Source organism: Syngnathus typhle, linkage group LG6, assembly GCF_033458585.1.
Source record: "Syngnathus typhle isolate RoL2023-S1 ecotype Sweden linkage group LG6, RoL_Styp_1.0, whole genome shotgun sequence".
Classification (NCBI taxonomy): Eukaryota; Metazoa; Chordata; class Actinopteri; order Syngnathiformes; family Syngnathidae; genus Syngnathus; species Syngnathus typhle.
In genome coordinates, this window is record NC_083743.1 from 13,005,084 (window position 1) to 13,029,298 (window position 24,215).

A 24,215-nucleotide genomic window follows, 5' to 3' on the forward strand; every position below is an offset into this window, starting at 1 on the left:
TTTACTAAACATTGACTTGCATTTTTTGCTATTTATGATCATTATTAACAATCATTAATCACAGTTTATTCCACTATTTTATATTTTCAATAAATAAATGATTATATGTAAGCAATAAACCAATATATGAACTCTATGAACCCCCAACCTGCTGCCAGACTACAAAAACATACGTTTTACTTGAGAATAAATAAATAATAATGATAAACCAAAAACTCGTATTCTCTTTTCCCCGGTACATTTTTGCATGCGTGTGCACGTGACGCTTCACGTATCGTGTGCACGTGCAATTGTTTTCATTCCGACGCAGCTGCGGCGAGCGCCTGTGTCCCGTGACGTCATTTGCCCTGCAGAAGGCAAGCGAGCAAGTCAGTCAAGACTCCGCACGCACACACGGAGAAACGACGAGGACGGGTTTGTCTGATCGGACACGACAAGTGTCAAGCTCTTTACGGCTGTATTTGGAGCAACCAAACAAACGAGTGAGAAGAACGACGAAGAGGAAGAAAACGAGAGAAAAAAAAGGGAGAGAAGGTTGAAGTGAAAGTTAACGCGATGGAGTACTCGTCCAGCCGCAGCCGCCTTCTTCGTTCCGTGATGTTCAACCACGGTAAGTGAATGATTGCCCTTCTCGTGTTAATGATCCCTTTAAATGGTGTCACTACGGGGGCCAACGATGAGTCAACGCTCCTTGGGTACTGTTGACTGTTGTCATCATTATTCAGGTGTTTCAGTCTCCCTTACCCGTATCCTCAAAAAGCATGGCACTTTCCCCCTGTAATCCCCCTGCAGTTATGCAAGAGTAAGAGCGACGTTCAGCACACTAAACTATTCCGAGAGCAAAGCTCTACTGCAACATTCAGGGCTGCAGTGGGATATTGTACAAGTGCGCAGAAAGGCTCTGCTTGTGCAGAAAGACTCTGCAGTCATTGCCAACACAAGAGAGTTGTGTTTGCTGGTAGCATCACTCCGTACAATAAGAGCTGTTCTTGATTTGAGCCCAATTTGTTTGCTCTGAATGAGTCATGGTGGTCATTTTGATGAATTGATTGGGAAGACAAACCTCCCATGTATAGTGAATCCCCCCCGCTATGTTGCAAATTCTAAGCTATTTTTAAATAGGTCTTCACTGTGGGCTATACTACAAAGGCAACCATGAATTAGAGCCATGTGCTGGCACCACTGAGGCAGAGAAGGTCCCAAATGAATGTCTAGCAATAGTCCCCGCAGAGCAGAATAAATGCCTCTCAGTATTGTTGTATCCTCTGTTTGTTTGTGTCCCAGCTTCCATCTTGCTGTAATGTTTGTGTTCATTTCTGTTGGCCTGTCCAATGGTGTTTGTACATTAAAAAAGCGGGCATGATCGCTAGATGAAACTATTTGTATGCTTTGGTGGAATATTTAGGTGTTTGAGTATACAATGTTTAATTTTCTTTCGTTTTATGCGTCAGTTTTACAGTGTCAACTGTGTGTGAGTGGCAATGGCGATGAGGTCTACAAATTTGTGTCAACTTCAAATTTGAAGTTGTGCAACTCCTTGTGAGTATGAGCGAATTGAACACAATTTATGGGACAAATACCAATTAGTCATTGAAGAAATCCTAGTCAACTTCCTGACTACTGTCCTTAAGCAAGGCAAAGTTGTTTGTAGATGAGAAGTCTCATGATGCAGGGGCGGACCGAGTCACGCTGAAACGTACAAGGGAGGTAGGTGATGGTTGGATGGAGGATAATGTGGGAGATGAACAGAGCTGGAACCCAAAGTGTGGGCAGAGATTTCCGCAGATTTGTATCGGTTAGTCATGATGGAGATGGACACAAAATAAATGCTCAGTTAATATTGGTTGTTTTAACGTCATGGATTGAGTTACATGAGTGAGGTTCATATGATCACGAGATTACATTTTAGAAATGCTGACTCAAAGTGCGTTTCATGTGTATGTCGGCGTCTCTCTTCTCTGCCGATTCATTTTTGTGGGCCTCAACATTTGACGTCTTAGTGGTATGTTGAATTGTTAGTTTTTACATGTCTGGTTTTGGGCGTGTTAAGAGGGCTGGGACTACTACTCCGGAAAACAACGTTTTGACGAGGATTAAATGTGACATTTAGTTCCACACGTGAGACATGAATCTTTCTATCTACCTGCCAGAAAACACTTGCAATCAAGAAAGTGGTCTTGAAATCAGAAATTGAACTCTACATAAGTAAAGCAACACATTTGCTTTTAGCTGTAATCATTTTTAGAAAATGAAGTGTTGCTTGAAATGGCAGCCATTAAGGAGAGAGATCAGTGTGGACCGCTGGCACAGGGAGGAGCAGCATTCTAAGATGAGACCATCCTTGCATGCCGTCTGCGGCTGCCTGACAGAATCGCCGCCGGTGGAAGATCTGGACATGTAGTTCGAGGGAGGGACAGGCGGAGAAAGAAACAAGCCGAGCAAATTGCCACCGTAGAGCAGCTGTGGAATGTCATGTGCACCGCATGTGTTGGGTGTTGCTTATAAACTGTTGGCAAGTATGATGGTCGTATGTTTCACTTGGTTTACATGTTATCTTCAAAAATGAAAATGATGCTTACGGGCGTTTTACGAAAAATGTATATGCCGCTGAAACAATGCTTGCCAGCTATCACAAAGTGGCATTTGAGTGGTGATATTTCTGTGGGGCCAAAGCAGTTCATCGACCAGCCTCCACATAATGACAACTTGCACAAAATGTTATGTTGCCTCTACAGTATTTTGAAACGACTTCAAGTAACAAAACATATATGATCTATTCCTGCAAACTACGTAACGTTTTGTGAACTTAATGTTTCTGCTCTCATCCCATGTTGCTGAACTCTTTGGATGTGGATCCACAAATCTGTTTCTGCTCCAACCCCTGACCAGACGAGGAGGTAAGAAATTTTTACCTAATCCTGCCGCTTGATGGCCAGAAAAAGCTGGAAAAGAATGGCAATGACTGAACCTGCCACTCTTTAACACTGAATGGTAGCCAAGTTAGGTAATTGTTTTGCAACCAAAGTATGTATTTGCCTCAACTGACAAAGGTGTGTTGTCAAAGCCCAGATTTTCTTGTTCCTCATTAGAGAAGGTGACATTCTGTTTGTGGGTGTGTCTGCTGAGTTTGTCTTCCTGCTGACTTGTTGTATATTTGGTTCTAGTTCACTCAGACAGACAGCAGTGGTGCAGTTGGGTGGGTCATCTTTGGAGTGGGTAGCAGCCCACTGTCACCTGGCTGTCAAGCCTGCCCTCCCCACCCGCTTCCTCACTCCATGATGTCAAAGCTTGACAGCTGTGTTTGGGCCCTGGATGGGGAGCAAAGGGGGGGTGTTTGTTTTTCTAAGCCGTAGGAGTTTCGCAGGTGGGTGGAGAGGAGCCGCTCTATATGGCTTTGACAAACGCACTCTTTCCTCAGCTGGATAACAACGCTTTGTGACTAAGCGGCCGTGTCTGAGCAAGGAACGCTCGCTAATATGCTAGCTTTAGTCCGTTTACAGCATTCCAACTCAATGGCCCATCAAAATCACCTTGGCCAGTCCAGGGTTTAGTAGGTTAGATTTCACCTGAAGTCCTCTGGGACTGGCCGACGTGGTTTGAATGGTGGACCCAGATTAGTTCCATTCTTTTTGGTGTTGAATAAAATAAGCAGTGAAAAGTTATTGTTTTTGCACTCAGAGTCAGTTCGCATGAAAGCGTGACACTCTTTGCTCTTGATATTTGGTTACATAAATAGATGCCCAAGTCTAGATGATGCTCTCTCATTAAACAAAACATCTCTCCTCTGAAAGCAATCACTCAATCCAGCCGGACGTAATGGAGGTGCCCTTTCCTGTACCAGTCAACCAGTGAGTGAAAACCAGAATTGTGGGTGTGGCTGGTTGTCGTGTCCTCAAAAGCCTTACAGCAATAAACACACGTACATTGCTTTGTGTGACAGGAACAAAATATTTGGTCTTGGGGCTTTATGGATTTCCTACAAGATGTTTTAGTTTGTTTGTGGACACTTCTGACTGCTAATCTTGGCGCTAGTTGATTCTAAAGATGTTTGATGGGCTTGGGGTCAGATTGTCAAACTCATCCAAGCTTGGCTTTGGATGTTGCTCTGTGCACTGGAGCGTAGTCGTGCTGAAAAAGAAAAGGGCTTTCCCCACACTCTTTCCACAAACTGAGTTATACGTCCAACAGTCTGCAATGGTTTGAGTGAGCGGGGGTCCCAGAGACATAACACTGTGCTTAATGCCAGCTTTTGAAATGAAAAACATGCAGAAGAACAGCAGTTGTCTGTGCTCTTTGCCACACGTTCACAGTGATGTGCTCCGCTGTGGCTTTTGCTCAACTATCCATTAACTTCCCTCTGCCTTCATTTGCTGCCGCCCACAGCATCCAAACTACAGTCCATTCGATATATATGCCAGACAAGACTTGGACTTTATTAGCCTATTAGCTTGCTAACAAAATCTTCCCTGTCTACACCAGTTTTTCTGTATTTGTACTCGTCGACCATTAGTCATCCTTCAAACTGGAATAGCAGAATTTACACAAATGCAAAACCACACCCTTTCAACGTCATTGACATTGCATCGCTGAACCATCACACACAGCCAGTGTTGATTATGAGGAAAACGCCACCTATGATTAAACCAAGGAAATGGTCATTCTCATACCACACTCCTGCAACAACTCAAGAGTTTGTCAAACGACAACTCGCAGTTCCTCCATACGTCGGGTCATATTTGTAGCAAGTCCCGACTCAACTGCAGTGGTGCAGTTAGCGATGCAGACTGTTGGCATTGGGATTTTGGGCCTGCGGCATTGGCTCTGACAGCCGGCCCTGTGGGCTCTTGCACTTTGATGAAAGGACAAACAATCGGGTTAGGGAGCAAGCACGCTACACTTTAATGAACACGCCACCACTGTAACAACAAGGACATGGTCAAAGATGAATGTTTCAAGAGGGCGGTGGGGGGGGGGGTCGTACTTGTGTGTTCACTCTTCTTGTCAAGACATTTGCCAAAACTATTGCACTATCCTGTCTGTGTGCTACCAACCAGAGGATTCTATCCCTAAACCCTTCTATGTTTGACTGCTTTTTTTTAATTCGTTAGATCAAAGATCAAAAACAGACCTCGAGTTTGTACCAATTTCAGAAATATAATTATTTCATAAAAAAAACTGTATTACCTAGACAGGCAAGCTCCTTAAATATAATTTTAACATTCGTATCGGTCATGCAAGTGTAAGAAGAGATTATCAACCATAACAACATAGATTCAACATTCCGTCCACTCAAGCTTCTTGTCCCCATGTCTTCATCAATCCAGATGTCCCACTCCAGCTCGAGCTATTCTAGCCTCAGCATTCAGTAGAGATTCTGGTCAGAGGGCAACCTTGGAAATTCCTGTGAAGCTTCATACAGAAGATGTAGCTCTTGCCAAGCCCCCCTCCCGCTATAAATAATCCCAGCCCAGTTCCCATGGCCCCCCAACTGATTCCTACCGCTCAGTTAGCAAAGCACAAATTCTAGACTTGCATCAGAGAAGCACATTATCTTTTCTACCAAACCCAATCTGCAATCTAAATGAAAGCAATAAACTGCATGAGGTCATGATAGAAGCTCCCCAACTTGTCCACCCAGTGTGAAAGAACAATGCACTCCTCACACATCACAAGAAGTTCAAAGATCCAAGAATCTGTTTTTTTATATTTTCTGAGGTTGTGGTGGAAATGACCTCACATTGAAATTTACACCTTCACTGTGCTTTTCTTCCCTTCACATCCACAGTCCAAGCCCACAATGTTCAAGTATTTATAGAATATATTTACAGTCAAATTCCATTCGTGACCTCTAAACATTCTGGAATTACACTCCGTTCTAAATTGTTAGGCCTGGAGCGTGGATCTCGCGCTGAGAGATGGATAGACAATTTCAGCACTTGACAAGACATTGAAAGCCAGCTGTGGAAAATTTCTAGTATCCCTATCTTAGATCTTGGATGATGCTACATGTCGTGAACATAAAAGTGCAATACAGTATTATACAAAAAGATGCAGAATGCCTGTTTGGTACAGACTTAAGCAAAAAAAAAAATATCATACATATTCTTTCGGACATTTTCTAATGCAAAATCATGTAGCTGCACGTCACAGTAAATCAGGGAACCTTCATTTTGTTTGTCAGTATTCAGTAAGCATTTACTTTAACTTGATAACAATGATGATGGTGATTGTAATAATATTTTTCATTCAGATTCCTGCACGGTCTTTCATTGTATTCTTGACATATTTTATTGATTAATTGAAATCACGTAGTTTATAATACATTTTCCCATACTATAAACTTAGTACACTTAGTGTACATCAACGAGTTTACAGATGTGCTCGGACCAGGCAGTCGTCAGCTGCAGTTTCTTTCACTCCCTGAAGAAACTATGTCCAGATGCTCCCTTGATGCCTCAGGACGGTCAGAGGAAATGCCAGGCAAGCCGAGAGGAAGAGCAGGAAGAGATGGCGGAGATGTAGTGGAAGATGTTTATGTCCCCAGACGACAAATTGTCTCGTCCGCTCCTCTCCCAGTTGATAAGACGGGGAACTAATTGACCTCTGTCTTCGTCCTAGATCTTGGTGTAGAAAAAGGAATGGGGAACTCTGTCATACTGGGAAAATGAGTCAAGCATGCTGTTGTGCTGCTTAGCTTGCCATATTGTTGTATTGACACCCTCAGCACCAGCAGCTGACAGACAACACGGGCAAAACATGCACTGCCCTTGGTGTCACATCCAAGCACGAGTCGCTATGTCAATGACAGCACCTTAACGTGCAGAAGATGCCACGAGAAGATTATTTTTCAGATTATCTGGGTATTGATTCATGTTTTATGTTAGCATCAAATGGAAGGAAGCGTTAGAATGTGTTGAGAATTCCAACATATGGGTCTCGTTGAAAGATCAAAGCAGGCGCCGCCCCTGCCTCACTTGTTCCGTTTTTCGGCCGGCCCTCCTTTCTCTCCTTTTTTCGATGAACTTGGTTTTCTTCTCCTCCTGGGCTTTGCTGGCATCTTCTGATGGAGCGCAACGGTCTCTCCAAAATCCTCATTGCCACTTCCAGTGATAACTCCCTTGGGCTTGAGGGTTGCTTTCTTTTAATGTCCACGTAAGCGTGCTCACATACCTGTGGCCTGTGTTGACCTCTTTTTTTCCCAAACGCTAAAACCACGCCAGGATTTCATCTCTTTCAAAGTGTCTCCACCCTCGACGCCCTGAATAAAGTTTGGGTTACCATTTAAAGTGACTGATTTATGAGAAGGAACAAAAAAATGTTGTTTTTTCCATCAGTCAGCAACTTTATGCTTACGTGGAAAATTTGTCCCTTTTCAATTTAGGCATTTTCGGATGATTGTGCAATGTTTATGACTTAACAGTCTGTAGAGCAGGCTGCTGTTCCAGGACTACCTGGATGGGACAGTACTCAAGCAAGACATTTTTACCCAAGAAAAGATTCCATAATCTAAGATCGCTCATCACATTTTGCCTACTCAACTTTTTTGGGTCAACTTTAAATTCAAATCCCCAAGGAGGCAGCTGCTTTCCTTTCAGTCTAGTAGTGATACAACCAAACCATAATTGCTCTATTTAAATATGTGTGTCTTCCAGAAAATAACATACTCATTAGCTGCTGCACTGCGTGTGGTAGTTTTAATGACAGGTGTTGACTTCATTTTTTGCCTCCATGTGTGCAGTTTGTTCGCCTTGCAAACCGCCAAATAAGTGTGCATAGAGAGCTTGGCTAGCTATTACTGAGTGCTTTAAAGCGCCACCTCTTGTGTTTAAGTGCCATGAGCAGCTAATGACTTCCTTATTTTTACTGTTTGAAAACCTCTCTAGTCTCCTTTTGAGTCCCAGTCTGAAGGAAGGAGAGTTGAAAACCAATCAGTAGTTTTAGCAGGTCAACCGGTTGCCACGGGTAACATTTTATGGGCTTTGAGGACAGACCACTTTCTGGGCATTTTGTGTATTTTTAAGTGTCTTTTTGACAAAGGAAAGAAAGAAAATTGGAAACTTGCTCTTGATAGCAGCTGGGCCTTGCTTTGAATGCTTTTCCAGTAACTGGACAGGAGAATGTAGGCCACAATCTTTAATGGTTTGGGAATGAACAATGAACTGTTGATCGAAGCACACAATGATTTAGTCTACTGTGGCTAATCAGCATTCACAATCACAAAGGTTTTTTTTTTTTTTCATTTTCAAGTATCAAAAAAAAAAAAAACATTGACGTTTTAATCTCATGACTATTTTCACCATATAACACTAACCTAATTTAGGCAACTGTAGCAATTGTGAATGGGCCACTCTAAGCACACACAAGTGCTCATTCACCGAATGCAGGACATTGTCTATCTTTTGTTGCCCTGTGAGATAACATTTCAACTGATCTGCAACAAGCGCTTATCACAATTGTCTGTAGCGCTTTTGTTTTTCAGTGATTGTGCAGACAAAAAAGCCTTGTGTCACTCCTCTGAAAGAGCAGTCAGTGTAGCACAGCCCTCCTCTATCTCACTCGACTTTCTTGTTTTGCCGCCCAGTCTCCCCGGGACTTGCGCCAGCAGGGGCAGCAGCATCACGTGTGTAGAGTAGTCCAGTAGGTTGAAAATGTTGCTCCCGTTGACATTTTCACTTTGCATCAACAACTTTGTCCACCTTGAGCCAAACTAAAAACAGGGACTGGTGAACAGGGTCCGGGTGCTGAATTGAAAGTCTTCCGCTTGCGAGTGTGTACGCTATTATTAGATTTAGCCTGAGAATTCCAACTAAGGTCAGCAATCAGATTCCTGCTCTCAAATAGTGGAAGAGAACATGTAGGAAAAGTAGCTCTGTGAAATGATGCATTTTCACATCTGAATTTATGAGGGCAAACCAGTCGTTCCCATGTCTCACTGCAATGTGTGACTACCCACCAATAATTCCCCTCAGTGAGTGACTAATATTTTCAACTTCAGAAATGCATTGATTTTGAATGATATACACAATTATTTTATTTTATTTGACCCCTTCAGGCAATTGTACCTCTCAAAGCAAGTTGCAAATACCATGGAGATTAGGTGGTGCAATCTTTACTTCCAATTTGATTTTGAAATTAGCTTAACTTTTCTCTCTCCATCCAAGTACGCAGATTGCCAAACACCACCAGCCTCCCAATTCACCAAGCCAGTTATGGAATTACTAGCATGGTGTCTTTTATAAAGTGACTGTCTTTATACCAAATACACGGAAAACAGTGCACATCTGGAGTTGAATTTAAAGCCACACAGGCACACAAACAATCACACCTAAAGCTAAGCAATCAGTCCTCAGTCACATATGGTCTGCGGGAACCCAATATAGCTTCCGTCAGATTAGTGTACCAGCTGTTGCTCTGTGGCTCATTCGTGCAGCATCAGGGTCGAAAAATGACATTGCTATCAAGTTTAAAAAAAAAAAAAAAAAAAAAAAAAAATCTGCTTTGGCTTGTGTTTTTTTTTTTGTCTATCATATACTTTACTTGTATTGAATTGTTGAAGTTTGACTGTTGGATCCGGCCACTGTGGGTGACATCAACATGCTACTTTTAGTTTATAGTGTTTGTACAGCACTTGGAAAATCAGTGGGATGTTCTGAAAGTGCCACAGTGCTGCTATATACCAAAGAACATTTTTTTTGTAAAACTCCTTCCAGTTATGTCCTCTTGGCTTATATTGTGACCGTTACAGCCATATTTAACTTTGTAACTGGAGGGTTGAATTAAAGTATGGAATGTGAGCTTTATGGCTGCTCTTCATTGGCAAGTCACTCATTTTTGTCCTTTTGGGGTCATACTTGCAAAGGGGTAGTTTGTGTGTGTGTGTGTGTGTGTGTGTGTAACGCCAAAGGGGAATACTGTTCTCCCACTCTTCTCTCAATTTTGAGTCTGAAACCTCTTCGATTTGTCCTTCTCATAACCAGCCATGGTGCCATCGTCCCTGCCAAACAATGAATCCTTTAAACATATATCTTAGCAAGAGAAGGCTCACTGTCCCAATTCAGCTGAATAACCATTGGCATCTCACTCTTTTTGATTTTTTTTTTACCAGTAGTTTATCGCATTCAGCTTGTCAATGTTCGGATACACTCTGTCAATAGCAACATTTTGGCTGTGAGAATCTCTCGGTGGCTGAGAACTATGAGGACATGTTGGTTGCTTCTGGAAGACAGATGTTGTTTTCAAATAAACAATAGTCTACATATGGAATTCAACCGTTTAGATGTTAGTGGAAAGCAGCTTGTTAAACCACTGTTGGTGCAGACTTCTTAGTGGTGGAGCAGCCCACTTCCACACAAACATGTGAAATAAGGCATTAAGCCCAATGGCTGCTGTAAAACCTGCGCACTGGACGCATCTATTCCTCTCCAGTATCTTTGTCGACCACTTATCTTGCAGGGCGTATCCCATGTGACTTTGGATGAGAGCGGGGGAATGAATACTCTATGTGATTATAAACAACTATTTGTAGTCACATTCACACCTATGGGTGAATTTAGAGCCTGAGATGAACTTTAACCCAAACAGTTGGTACTCTAGATGGAGTTGCTCAACCTTTGCTTTCTAGCTCCACTAATACGCTTTTTTCTGTGGGTTTTACATGTGGAGCAAACTTGAGGGGAACTTTTGTTCCTCCCATGTAATGAACTGTAAACCTCCATCTTTGCTGCCCTAAGGACTGCTGACTGCAGGTTCCTAATCTGCTTATGAAAAAGTAATGAATGTGAGAATAATTGAGCTGCTTACGGTTTGTTTCCACTCAACTTGGCACCTTTTGCGAGGCAGGAAACTCATTCCAGACTCTGATGTAATTGCTCATATTGAATCTGCTCGAGGTACAATTTCACCACAGTTTCACCAAGATCTGAGACTTTTTTCATTTTTTTTTCTCGTCAGCCACATTGTGATAAGACATTACACAAGGTGGTTTTGTGTTGTTATAACAGAGGACTCGGATTGGCTGCTTGGAAAGGCTGACGTCAGGCCATTCACCAGCACACTGATTTCCTTTCTCCAGAGCAAGTCAACTTTATGCCATTTGACATTCTGTGCATGCTTCTGCTAATGATGCAGTGCAGTGCAGTGCAAAGCAGTCAGAAGAGCAAGACATTCAAAATTGCAGTTCATGACTTCTGGGTTCAGATGGCCGGCCTTGCTGTTCTCGCTTTGGATAAGGATGCTAAATGAGCCTTAGACAGATTGTGTGCTGGCAGGTGATCACACTCGGCAGGAAGGGTGCATGTGCGTGTCAGGCTCGGTCGGCCACAACAATCCACAGATGAATAGACTCAAACTCAAAAAACAAAGCCTGCACCCCGTTTAATCTCAATAAGACTTTTTAGTCATCAAGCGGAAGTCTACCCCCCCCCCCTCCCTCTATACACAATATGTGGCTGTGGGGGTGAATGTGAGAAAACGCTTTAGCACCTTTCCAGCAGGAATGCTACTGTGTGATCTTGATAGAATAGAGCAGGAAGTGTAGGAAGTGTAAGTAAGGGAGATTCTAGTCTCCCGGCTTGTTGCTATTGTAAAGCAATATTTGTGTTCCTACAAAGGTGGTGGAAGTTGAGTGGAGAGCACATCCACATCCACTGCATTGTATACTTTGCAGCCAGGGAGATCCCATCTACACAAGCTATTCACTCTGAGAATGGGTTGTCTGCATAGTTTTCATACTTTATATGTAAGTACTGCATGCTGCCCAATGCTCGGATGCAGATGACTCTCACATTGAAGTTTGAAGCAAAGTGGGATCTTTCAACTTCTGAGCAGCAGGTGGCACTGTCCTCCATTTCCTGTACACTCCCTTTTGGAAGAATGGACAAGGCTGAGCTTTAGCTCCAAATGACTCCCACAAACTCGATAATCAAAGAGGTGCATATTGGAACATTGACACTTGCCACTCGAGAGTTTCGCTGCGGTTGAGTGGAACTCCCTTGCTGTCTTGGAACCAGACCACATCATCTTACAATGTAAGCCAGTTGCAATATGATCCCCAGAGCCGCAGACACAGAATGACACTGTCTTTTCCATCTCTGACCCAAGTGGGTGTGCGTTAGTTCTCGTGTGTGTGTGGGCACTGTCAGCCTTTTTAGGCAATCTGCGGTAATCGCCGTCATGAAGGCCAGATAAGGATGAAAGTAGACCGGAAGTAAGATCTCCTCTTCATTCACCTTCTTACGTCACTGTCACTTTTTTGTCTGTGTCAGAAAGCAGTGTGGTTGGTTCACAGTGCCTTTAGCAACATGTCTGGTTGTTTTTTGTTTTTGTTTTTTTGCTGACTGTCCAATTTGTGTTGCACCTCATGTTAGTTATTACAGCAGCACACTTGGCCCACTTAAAGGAGCTCTTAAGATTGAGATCAGGTTGCTTTTGGTTCTTCCTCCCATGGGTTCAACATGAATCCTCAGCAGAATTCTACTGCTGTGCTTGTCCCTTTGCGCTTAAACAAACAAGATGCATAAATACACAATTAGAGCTTTCCAAACCACTTCCGCTGAAATTGTCCCAAAACCACTTGGTTGTCGTGCATTGTTTTCTGTCTAATGTGTCCTGGCAGTTTTGTTATTGTAATCTTGCATCAAGAGTACATTCTTGTCCGACATAGATTCCTTTAACCAGTTTGTGAAACTCATGAAACCCAAATGCAACGTGCACAGATCTTCTGAAATGAATGTTGGAAGCATCAAATATTTATTTTTGTCACCTCTTCTCTTTGAGCACACACACATGGTTATTGTGCTACTGTGGGCCTGGTACGGCCATCTGGGAGTGTCTGTGCTAGACTTTGTAGGGGAATGCTGCTGCGTTCTGATACGATGAAACTTTCCTTAGTTTTATGCTTATTTTTGTTGATTTAAAATGATTGTTTGAAAATGTAGAACCGTAACAGAAATTGAAAATCACACCACCTATATGTTCTTAATATGACTTGCAAGGCAGATTGTACATGAAGTCTGGAGAGATGGTGAAGGTTGACGTCACACAGAGACTTACTGGTGCTTTTCAAACAACGCTGGCATTCACTCCGAGCGCACATGGCTGACTTGACCACCTGCCGCTGGGCTCGCCACAAGAGAAAGACCTCACTGGCATTTAGCTCGTGTACTCCCACTTTTGTTTTCATAAAGCAATTCTTCATAGATTTCTGTTCCTGATGCTGCTGGGAAGGTCATTCTTGTCTCAAAGTCGTAAACATCAAATAGCGACCGTATCGCCGGTGTCCATAAATAATTTAGCACGCACTGAATCGTATTATCGTAATTATTGTTGTGGGATTGCAAATGAGTCAGTCAACTGCGTTTCCTCCAGAGCTGAAAACTGCTTTCATCGCAGACGTTCACTAACAACATATTATATAGTTGGGTAACGACTTTTGGCAACTTCTGCTTGCATTTCCCATGTCATAGAAGGAGCATTAGATGTAGGCCTCCCCTTGAGAGCTGCCACAAATCATCGTCTATCAGCAGCGCTGCAGCAAAAGCCCACTGCCACCGTCCAACAGTAACAAGGCAAGTGGTTTATTTTTGAATTGGGCTTCTCGTCCCTCCATTGTTTCTCAGGGCCCATGTGGGAGTCCCATCATAGCATTTCTATACGCTCCACGTCTCTTCTCTCTATTGGGACACCAGGCGATTAAACCTAAGGGAACTGAAAATGCAAGAAAATATGGAGTTAGTCCTCTGATTGCAACTAAAACTGTGACATTCAACTGTGACTGTTTTCTACATGGTCAACGGTGTACCTATGAGATTTCTGTCACTACCTCGCTCTATGATTTGAAGTATTTAAGAAGAGAGTGGTCCATTTCATTTTAATTGGATTCAGGGCATGGATTTCCTGGGATTAGCAGTTGACTACTTGTAATCGTCACGTGATATCATTTGTGGTGTTGAGGTGGAATTGTTTACTACCAATTTTTGTTTTTAGGTTCGTTAGACCAAATATGAGCAGCATACAACAATAGGACGACCCAATTTTCTATTATTGTCGTGATATTTATTTTTTTGGACCTGAGCTCCTGAACAGAAGCATACTTAGCATCTAATATTAAGTGTTTCATTACTCACTTATAAAATTAGGCCATTTCATTATTAAGTAGAGCTTAAATGCCAGTTGCTCCAAGTAAAGAAAGCTTAATTGGTCCATGTCTCTGATGAGACTGGCCCCAGTGGGAGTCTGTTGTTGCCTGCGTTTTGATTAGATAGTTTGAATTTGCCCCTTCTAAATGTGATGACCGCTGTCAATATTGTCTTGTGGAGCATTGTGGAGACTTTTGTTGTGAAGTGGCTCAGGTTTTGCTTGCTTAATTGCTTTGTTGAGCCTGATATGTTGCCCTTAGTTTGAGGCATTGGGTTTGTTCTGGTCGTGTCGTGCTTAACATGAGAAATGCGTATTGAGTTTTAAAATACCGTATTTTTCGCACCAAAAAGCCCACTGGATTATAAAGCGCACCCTCATTGAATTTTTTATTTTAGAAATGATTTCATATATAGGGCGCACCGGATTAAAAGGCGCATAAAATAGAAGCTACACTGCAACAAACTGAGGTTGACTAGGGTTGCGGTATGCATCCACTAGCCAATAACCAATGAGCCCTCTGTGAACAATCGCGTTTCTCAAACAATCTCCTATAAAATGATCAGAACTGACTAAAGTTCGATCTAACACTGGTACTGCTCACCTATGTTTCCCTTCCATATCGATCCATAAATTTACTCAAAACATTAACAAAGCAGCCTATTTTGACATGAAATAGCCTATTTTAATAATATTATTTATTATATATTATATATATTATTATTTAATAATAACAGCCAGCTATTATTATAGCATTACCCACCCGCAAACTCCCATGAGCCTCAGCCCGCAGACCCCCATGAGCCTCAGCAAAGTGTAAACAATCGCGTTTCTCAAACGATCTCCTATAAAATGATCGGAACTGACTAAAGTTCGATCTGCTTACCTATGTTTCCCTTCCATATCAATCCGTAAATTCTTCGATACATTAACGGAGCAGCCTATTTTGAAATGAAATAGCCTCGCGGGTACAACAGCCATTCGGTGACGCCCCCTGACGACAGTTGCCGTAATGTTGGGAAGCGATGCGACCTTGTAATTTACTAGTCGTACTAAAACGTACTGAAACATTTTGGCAGAGCACTGTGTACAACCAGTATGGATTAACAAATTCATTAATTGATCCATATATATAAGGCGCTCTGTATTATAAGGCGCACTGGTTTTCTTTGAGTAAAATGTACGTTTTTAAATGCGTCTAATAGTGCGGAAAATACGGTATATGTTATTGAGTTGGTGTAATTATTCGCACAGTTTATTTTAATGAGAAAATACTTAACAATCAAGCGTTTTGTTGTTCTGCAGCAAAAAGTGCTGACTGGTCACTGCATCATTTTGTTTCTGTTTGAGCAGTGTGAGCTAAACACACAAACGCATTTGTGTGAATTTTGACTTGATCCCTGTATCACAATAGAGGCTGGAATAGAAGACGACCCACATATGTTAGTCAGACAATGTTAGAAAAGTGCGGCATACATTTCCATACAAATGAGCGCTTCCTTAATTGTTAATGTCCTACACAATTATGTTGGCATATAAATAGTTTGTAGGTAATTCATGCACTTAATTAGTAAGTTCATTAGCATCCCTGTAATGTATAATTTAGACTTGATGAATTAACCAAAAATGGGTTTAGTAGCTCATTTGAATAGCACGGTGTGTGTGATAACAGCAAAGTGTGATGTTTGTACTGGACACTGCCGCAGTGATGGATCTCATCAATGTGTGTGATCAGTATCCCGGGGGTGCCGAGAGGGTCGATGGCCATGTAGGACGCGACATCCGGTGGTGGCGATGTATAAATTCTGAGGCTCATACCTCCGTTTCCTGTTTCCTGCTTGAGGAGAAGCTTGCGGAGGGAAGCGAAACAGAAGTTCCAAAGCTCTCGTAGATCTTCAGTAGCCTGCGTGAGAAAGCGCCTGCTTCTGCACAGAGGGTGAGCAGGATTGGGTCATCTTGTTTGTTGTGGTGTGACTTTGATCGTTCACGTTTTCATCTTTACTGAATGAGCAGAAGCCTACATCAAGGGTGTGATGTGTGAACAGCATGGATTGTTTGTGCACTAAAATGGAATTAGCATGCAGTAAATATGAATTATGTTTACTTTTGGCTTGACTAAATCCATGTTTGTATGTATGTAGGTCACACGACTGAGTGTGTTGGGCATTGATCTCTCAGCTGTGGTTGTAGCACAGAAAAGCAGGTCACTCATTTCCTAAAGAGTGCAACTGTCAATTGCACCACATGCCCCAAAGCTGTGGATGGCTGCAAAATGACAAGACTATGGAGAGAGTTTGTTTATTGTCAATGATGATTTTTTTTCCCCCCCTTCCTTTTTGTTCTTCTCCGTTTTGCCCAATCATGATGCTCTCACTCAATTCCTGGTTCTCCAACCATGTGCTCTTGACCCTTCTGTTCCGTATTAAACCATTCCACGAACATACTCCCTTCTGGTTGAAGATTGCAGAGTTCACCTTAGCCCCACTTGCAATGGAGGACAGTGACCATGAAATGCCGTCGTCATCAGACGAGCGGGACTCCTATCCCGTCCCCCCACATCCAAGTGGGGAACTTGATGTGGACCAGGTACCGCTCACTGCCTGCCTCGTCACTTACACTGCCAATGCGAGAACAAATTCTACATCAGTAAAACGAGACACAAGAATATCGGATCTCATTTGATTGTGTCGGTTCACATCAAGCCTTTTTCCAAATAGAGCAAATCAACCTTTATTAATGACTCAGCGATAATATGTAAATGTGCGTGCAAGTCATCACATGGGCCACTCTGTAGCCGAGATGAAATGGGCTGATGGCTCTCTTGTGGCCGCTACATTATTCATCTTGGTTGAGTGGCAGCCAGCAAGCCACCAGTCTTTGGTAACTGGAGCCGAACACGAGCGTTTGTGAGCCTTCTATAGACTGTAAGTCAACTGCAACTCGGACGTCTGGCATAAAAAAAAAAAAAAAAAATCTGAAATTAATATTGAAGTTTAACTAATTGAATGAGCAAGCGCATTGAAAAGCGCAGAAGTAAATATGCTTAATCATGAAATTCCCAGCACTGTGGCTGCCTTAGTAAGATGGCAAAGTCTTACTTTACCTCCTCTCAAAAAGTAACACTTGCCATCTACCACCTCCTTCATCCTTCTGTTCCTCCTCATTCAACCCCCCAACTCATCTAGCGTTCCAGCCACTCCGATGACTCCGAAGTGGAGAACATTTTGCAAGAGCCCTGCTGTCATGTAGAACATGAGCACCTTGAACATGAGCGTGACCACAGTCCACAGCAGCTTCATCATGGCCAAGAGGCTCATGATGCAGACGGGGACGCTGAGGGCCAAGAGCGCCCTCACACCCCATCGGGTTTGCGCCCCCTTGTGGCGGGAAGGGCCCAGTTGGAGTCAGGTTGCGAGCCCAGTTTGCCGCCAAGCGTGGACTTTGACTTGCCCTTTCCCATCAGTCACTCCCGACCCAAAAGTCCGTGGGCCCGTTTTGACCCTTACAGCAATAATGAGGTAACATAGCGAGAAGACGATATCTGTCTGTGTGTGTGTGTGTGCGTCAGTGCGTGTGTAGTTTAGAAGCTGATTGTTGTTTTGGTGGGTCAGGAAGTGACTCTTGCTTTGTGTTACTGGTGCCGCTGTGCTCGTGTTGACTTATTCACATACCAAACATTGTCACCAAAAGACCCCATGAAACAACCCACTTAAGTGCCCAATTCTCTGAATGCAGTGCGTCCTAATTTCCTTTTTTTCTTTTCAGGATCAGGACAAGGAATATGTAGGTTTTGCAACACTCCCCAACCAAGTGCACCGCAAGTCGGTCAAGAAAGGATTTGACTTTACACTCATGGTGGCAGGTAATGTCTAGCCTCGACTAATCAGCTGCAACGTTTGACCATAAACCCAGCACCAAATCTCAATGGGTATTTTCTTGCTTGTTTTCTCCTTATGACCGGACCTGTGTTTCCAGGCGAGTCTGGCCTGGGAAAATCCACCCTGGTCAACAGTCTCTTCCTCACAGATCTTTACAAAGACAGGAGACTGCTCAATGCTGAAGGTGACCATGCACAGTACCACCTCAATTATTATTCCTCCTTTTAATTTTCCGCCGTGTGTCCTCAAATGTAAGTGAGGTAGCAAGGGTAAATCTGCTCTATTAACGGGTGACCCTCAGGTCAATCAGATGGTCTCAACATGGAATAAGGTTTGATAAATGCCACCTTGTTGACCTTGTTTTGCCAGTAGCAAAAAGTGCCAAGTTGGTGCTATTGGATGGAAAATCCACTTGTGAATTGGAATGTTTGGGAAAGTGCGCGCTGCTGTGACTTACCAGCACGTTGTTGTTTGTGCTTGTGTCATTCTTTAGAACGGATCATGCAAACGGTGGAAATCACCAAGCACACTGTTGATATTGAAGAAAAAGGAGTCAAGCTGAAGCTGACTATTGTAGACACGCCCGGCTTTGGCGATGCTGTTAACAACACGGAATGGTACACTACACTACACACACAGAGACACAGACACTGTCCGCTTCTGCTGTTTGTTGGGCGCGTGCTCAGAAGCTGCTTGTCTCCTCTGTAGCTGGAAGCCAGTGGCAGACTACATCGACCAGCAGTTTGAGCAATACTTTAGGGATGAGAGTGGCCTCAACCGCAAAAACATCCAAGACAACCGAGTGCACTGCTGCCTCTACTTCATCTCCCCCTTCGGCCACGGGTACGAGAAAGCCGCCGTGTCCTTCCCAGGGACGACCGTACCTTTAATCTGCCCTCCGGGAATGGATCAGATTTGACCCACTTTGGTCACAGCCACTGATTGACCGACATGATTACCAATGAATGCCTCAGCTTCAGTACAGTCACTAGCGTACAATTACTCGAGTGGAAAACTCGAGTAATTGTCTTCAGGTTAATCTCTTCTTCTTTTTGAATCATGCCATAATGTGTATTTAAGGACCGCCTCAAAGCATAAAGTCGTGCTTCAGGGGCGATTCAAAGTCACAACGGCGGGGAAACTGCTCCCTCTCTTGGCAACTGGTGGTCATTGCACAAGCCAACAGTGAATCCTCCTCCTCCCTGCTGCATTCAGAGACTTACTTCATTCATACTCGTGTTGTGTTTTGCAGCCTTCGGCCGCTGGATGTGGAATTTATGAAAGCCCTGCACGAGAAAGTCAATATTGTTCCAGTGTTGGCCAAAGCAGACACGCTCACCCCGAGTGAGGTCAAGAAGAAAAAAATAAAGGTGGGGCCGTTGAGCTCTTTCTTGCATAACTGATATTTCGGGGGCTTCTACCTAGCGGCTAAAATGCTTTTGTTGGCTTTACTGGATGTAGATTAGAGAAGAGATCGAGCTATATGGTATTAAGATATACCAGTTCCCCGACTGCGACTCTGATGAAGATGACGACTTCAAGCAGCAAGATCAAGAGTTGAAGGTGAGAGTGAGACCATTTGTGCTGAAGCAGCCACAACGAGATACATTTTTTCTTTCACTTTGAACATTGCGAGGATGATCCAGCCACACGATGTGATGTTAGGACAGGTTAATGAAATAAAACAGGAGCGAGCGTGACCTTGTTGAGCTCCTCTTGATTTAGCAGTTGTGAGTCAGCCTCCACCTCCAGCTCCCTTCGCGCGGGCTCATCATGCCGTGAAGCGTGTCGTGTCTTTGCAGCAGTCTCTCGGAAATATTGCAAAGGCAGAAACGACAAAGAGGAAAGAGAGGGTGACCTTATATTGTACGGACAGAAGTATTGGGATGCCTTTAGTAAGGGATTGTTTGCAACCAGGCCTGGTTTCCCAACACTTTTGCCCTTACTGTCCTAACATTTCATTCGTTCTACTTATTCCCACAATAAGGACAGCATTCCATTTGCCGTAATCGGCAGCAACACAGTGGTGGAAGCCAAAGGCAAGCGGGTGCGAGGTCGTCTGTACCCTTGGGGGATCGTCGAAGGTAAGGACCCCCCCCCCCCCCCCCCCCAGTTCAAAGTTGAGACACCAAATATGCCACATGGTTTGAACATGTTGCCATCTTCACATTGGTCCTTCTGCAGTCGAGAACTCGGCACACTGTGACTTTGTGAAGTTGAGGAACATGCTGGTTCGAAGTCACATGCAGGACCTGAAGGACGTGACCCGGGAGACCCACTACGAGAACTACCGAGCCCACTGCATCCAGAATATGACACGCATGGTTGTGAAGGAGCGCAACCGCAAGTATGATGCGAAAATATTGGAACAATGTTGATTCACATTTTTAGCGAGCTTTGAGCTGATTTACTTGTTGGCTAATGATAGACTATATCCAGATCAGGAAATAGAATATTCATATTTGAGGTTCATCCTGAGACTTCAGTCCAAAGCCCAACATCCCCGAAAATGGTGGAGTACAAAGTATTTAGATGTCAACCAGATTTAATGTTGCACGTGTGTGCATGTGTGTCCCCAGTAAGCTAACCAGAGAGAGCGGCACCGACTTCCCCATCCCAGCAGTGGGCGACGTCACTGACAGTCAGACGGAAAAGCTGATTCGGGAAAAAGACGAAGAGGTACGGCCCGCTGACCCCCAAACGGAGTCGCCGCTCCTTCCCGGGCAGCGGCACGCCAATCACGAGCATCGGGCACCGCACGCGTTTGAGATGGAGTACGGAGGCCACGGCCAGGCTCGCTCCCATTTGGAGGACGAGGCCCTTTAAGGGTCCTCGGCCCTCATGCTATTGCAGCTCATGTTTCAGCAGCAAACATTTTAAATGAGATTGCTTTGTTGATCCTTGGCCACTTCTTTGACTTCTCATGACTGTTTTCACTTTATTTTCTCTATGTTTCTCCTCATATTGGACACATTCTCACTGTTTGTTCTCGCTCTCCATATTGTTACAAGCTATAATCTCGCTGTTTATCTTCTGACTGGTTTCATACTTGGTTGCACTCTCCTGTCAGTTTCCCATCTGCTGTGTTCTCGTTGGTCCTCATTCTTTTTCTCACTCTCCATGTTTTTTGGGTCACATTGGCAGTTGGCGTGATTAGATAGTTGTTTCAGCATAGGTAATCTCAAAAAATAAGTAGGATCCATATCCAATGGAATAAAATTAACTTAATGCAAAGTATATCACCTATTCTGCTCCAATATTGCAGCCTACAATAATAACAGCAGCATATGGTGAAGTTTGCACATTTAGAATATACGTAAATATTGATGGTTTCAGGCTAAATTCTCTTGTCATGATTTTTGTAAATGTACAATAATTTTTACAAATCCACACGCTAGGTCACTCCACACCACACGTATGTTATTTTTTTACAATGCATTCATGTATGCAATGGCTCGCGCTCTTTGACAAGGCATTCATTATTCATGATTGAATGAACATGCTGAATAGGTTGATTTTGGCAGTACAAGGGTTTGGCCAGATGCCAGCGATAAGTTCTGGACCGCCACAATATAATAAGATCATACTTAAATGTTTCTATAAATAGTTTTACCCATCCCACACGTTTACAATAAAAATGTTTATGATAGCATAACATCACAATGTTCTTCACATAGTTCTTCAAATGAGAGAAATTCACCTTATCAATTGAATATTTATTACATATTTGTCTAACAAAACACCCTGCGTTAGCAGAAATTAGCATAGCTTTAATTACAATCCTCAAACAACTGCTACCGCGGCAACACATAAAAAAAACGAAAAAAAAACATATAAAATAATACCGGAAACAATGAACTGCCACCTAGTGGAGGTTCACTGTTTACTTAATGCTGTCGTCAATTACAGAAGATGATGTTACACTTACCTCTATTTTATCACACCTGATCCAATTTATTCCATCAAATAATAAAAATACACTATTGTTTCTATGTTATCTTTCCTTTGTTTGTTTTTGTGTTGACAAATAGCATTATACTATCAAAATCAAGCATTATGTCAAGATATTGGGTGCTGGAGTGTGGCGGCAGATGAGGTCATGTGATTGGAATCGCAGTGATTTATTGATTGAATGTGGCTTTTAGTGCCCACCAGTGTGTGTGTGTAATGTGTAATGTTGTGACGTGTCCCATCAGTTGCGGCGCATGCAAGAGATGCTGCAGAGGATTCAGAACCAAATGCACACCAGGAAGGACGCCTACTGACATGCTGCGTCACCCGCTTGAACCTTCACCTCCCATCCCAACCTCATCAACCTCATCAGTGCCCGTCATGATGAACTCGTCAGGATGAAGCAAGAATGCTCCACTTTGTCAAATATCATTGAGTAAAAACAACAAACAAGAGACACTTGTTCAGAAATTTAAATTAATCAATTTCTCTTGAAACTGTCAAACATTTATTTGGCTATTTTTTTTCTACTTTGGTGCAGGTTATTTTTATTTGTTATTATTACTAGAAGTCAACATAAATATATCAAATGTCTTTTCTTTATTCAAGACCGAGAAATATTTTTTTCTACAGATTATCTCGTGAAAACTATTTTGCAACATTGTTGTTTAACCTGCTGTGTATGAGTTGAATGAATGGAAATTGTCGATGAATTTGATTTCAAGTTGAAATTGCCACCGTGTTTTGTTAGTGGCAACACTTAAACGTGCATCTCACTAAATTTTATTGGAGACGCATTTGTTTCAGCATTTTTATTCAAAAAGTGGTAGTGAATTTGCAGATGGCTAAAATCCTAACTACATACATACGTACAGACCGTGTGAAGCAATTTTGCATTGAACCAATATCTAATCCAGTAATGGTTAATTATGGACTTTGGAATTTAAATTTCTAGCTCACATTTTATGACAAACGCTAACGTTGTCATATGAAGTTCATTATCTTTGTGCATTATATTATTAATATATTTAATGCTAGTACTCTGAACAATGTGATTACAAACCTCATGTTGTTGTAATTCAGCACAGCTTCCTGTTGTCCTCCACCCTTTATTCTTTGGCAATATTTACTTTTGTGTCACATTGTCGTAGTTAATTTTTTATTTCATGCTTCAAGTATATGTATGTTATAATGTAAATGCAAGTTGAAAGACCGGGGAAAATATGCAAAAACAAGAAAATTAACAAAACAATGCTAATAAAAATACAATTATAATTTGAAATACATGATTTGTTTAATTCTTTTTAAAAAAGTTTTAGTGTACATGGTCTTTTTTTTGTTTTACGAAAAAAAACATGATTTTTTTTTAACTAAAAAAAAGGCCTTACTATATACATTATGTATTTTTTCACAAAAAAAAACTTTTTTTTCACTAAAAAATATAAAGGTCATTATTTGAATTAAAAAAAAAAAGACTTACTATACAATAGGTGACTGATTCACAATTTGGTTTTGTCTGATATCAGAGATTAAATAAAGAAAACCAACTGGCTGATTGATTTGTTTTAATTGAGAGGGAAAAAAAACAGCAAAAGCATTTCACTAGCTGACCAGGAGATGGCGACAGCGTGGCATCTGAAGACCATGGATTGTTTGTTCTGCTATAGCCTAGGTGACTGATTCACAATTTGGTTTTGTCTGATAATAGATATTAAATAAAGAAAACCAACTGGCTAATTGATTTGTTTTAATTGAGAGAAAAAAAAACATCAGCAAAAGCATTTCGCTAACTGACCAGGAGATGGCGACAGCGCGGCATCTGAAGACCATGGATCATTCTGCTATGCCGGTTTAAAAAAAAAAAAAAAAAACGTAATTAGCTAGGGGTCAAAGGTCAAAGTTTACGGTTCAAAGTTCACCCAGGGGTCAAAGGTCGGTTCAAAGTTCACGGGGTCATGTGCACATTTTAGATTTTTAACTAGAGTTGAAAGTTCAGGGTTCAAAGGTCACCCAGGGGTCACCACGGGGTCACCACGGGGTCACCGCGGGGTCACCGCGGGTTCAAAGTTCAGGGTTCACTTTTTTTTTTTTTTTTTTTTTTTTTTTTTTTTTAGGTTAACCTTTATTTAACCCAGTGCTTCTCAATTATTTTCTGTTACGCCCCCCCCTAGCAAGAAGAAAACTATTCGCGCCCCCCCCTCCCCACCGTGACTATCCTAACTTGTCTTGTAAGTCGTAAAATGTTGCACTGTC

The 24,215-nt window shown here is 42.4% G+C and overlaps 1 protein-coding gene across 3 annotated transcripts; it reads left to right on the plus strand.

Moving 5' to 3' along the window:
- Positions 1-332: 332 nt before the first annotated feature.
- Positions 333-23,244, plus strand: septin4b (septin 4b). 3 transcript variants are annotated; one of them, XM_061280772.1, is made up of 12 exons: positions 16,323-16,719; positions 17,319-17,651; positions 17,899-17,995; positions 18,109-18,195; positions 18,505-18,628; positions 18,720-18,854; positions 19,264-19,381; positions 19,473-19,574; positions 19,999-20,095; positions 20,196-20,358; positions 20,591-20,690; positions 22,208-23,244. In XM_061280772.1, the coding sequence occupies exons 1-12, from the start codon at positions 16,378-16,380 to the stop codon at positions 22,274-22,276; spliced, it is 1,767 nt and encodes a 588-aa protein (XP_061136756.1). In that variant the 5' UTR covers positions 16,323-16,377; the 3' UTR covers positions 22,277-23,244. The 3 variants fall into 3 exon arrangements, with proteins under 3 accessions (XP_061136754.1, XP_061136755.1, XP_061136756.1); XM_061280770.1 differs by lacking the exons at positions 16,323-16,719; positions 17,319-17,651 and adding an exon at positions 333-610; XM_061280771.1 differs by lacking the exons at positions 16,323-16,719; positions 17,319-17,651 and adding an exon at positions 2,890-2,897.
- Positions 23,245-24,215: the final 971 nt, after the last annotated feature.

What these genes read in the sequence shown, in the direction of transcription:
- septin4b (XM_061280772.1), top strand. Translation starts at nt 16,378, where the DNA reads ATGCCCCAAAGCTGTGGATGGCTGCAAAATGACAAGACTATGGAGAGA. An exon ending in ATCTCCCCCTTCGGCCACGG is followed by an intron (nt 18,855 to 19,263) that starts GTACGAGAAAGC and finishes TGTGTTTTGCAG; the next exon opens with CCTTCGGCCGCTGGATGTGG. An exon ending in TCAAGAAGAAAAAAATAAAG is followed by an intron (nt 19,382 to 19,472) that starts GTGGGGCCGTTG and finishes TACTGGATGTAG; the next exon opens with ATTAGAGAAGAGATCGAGCT.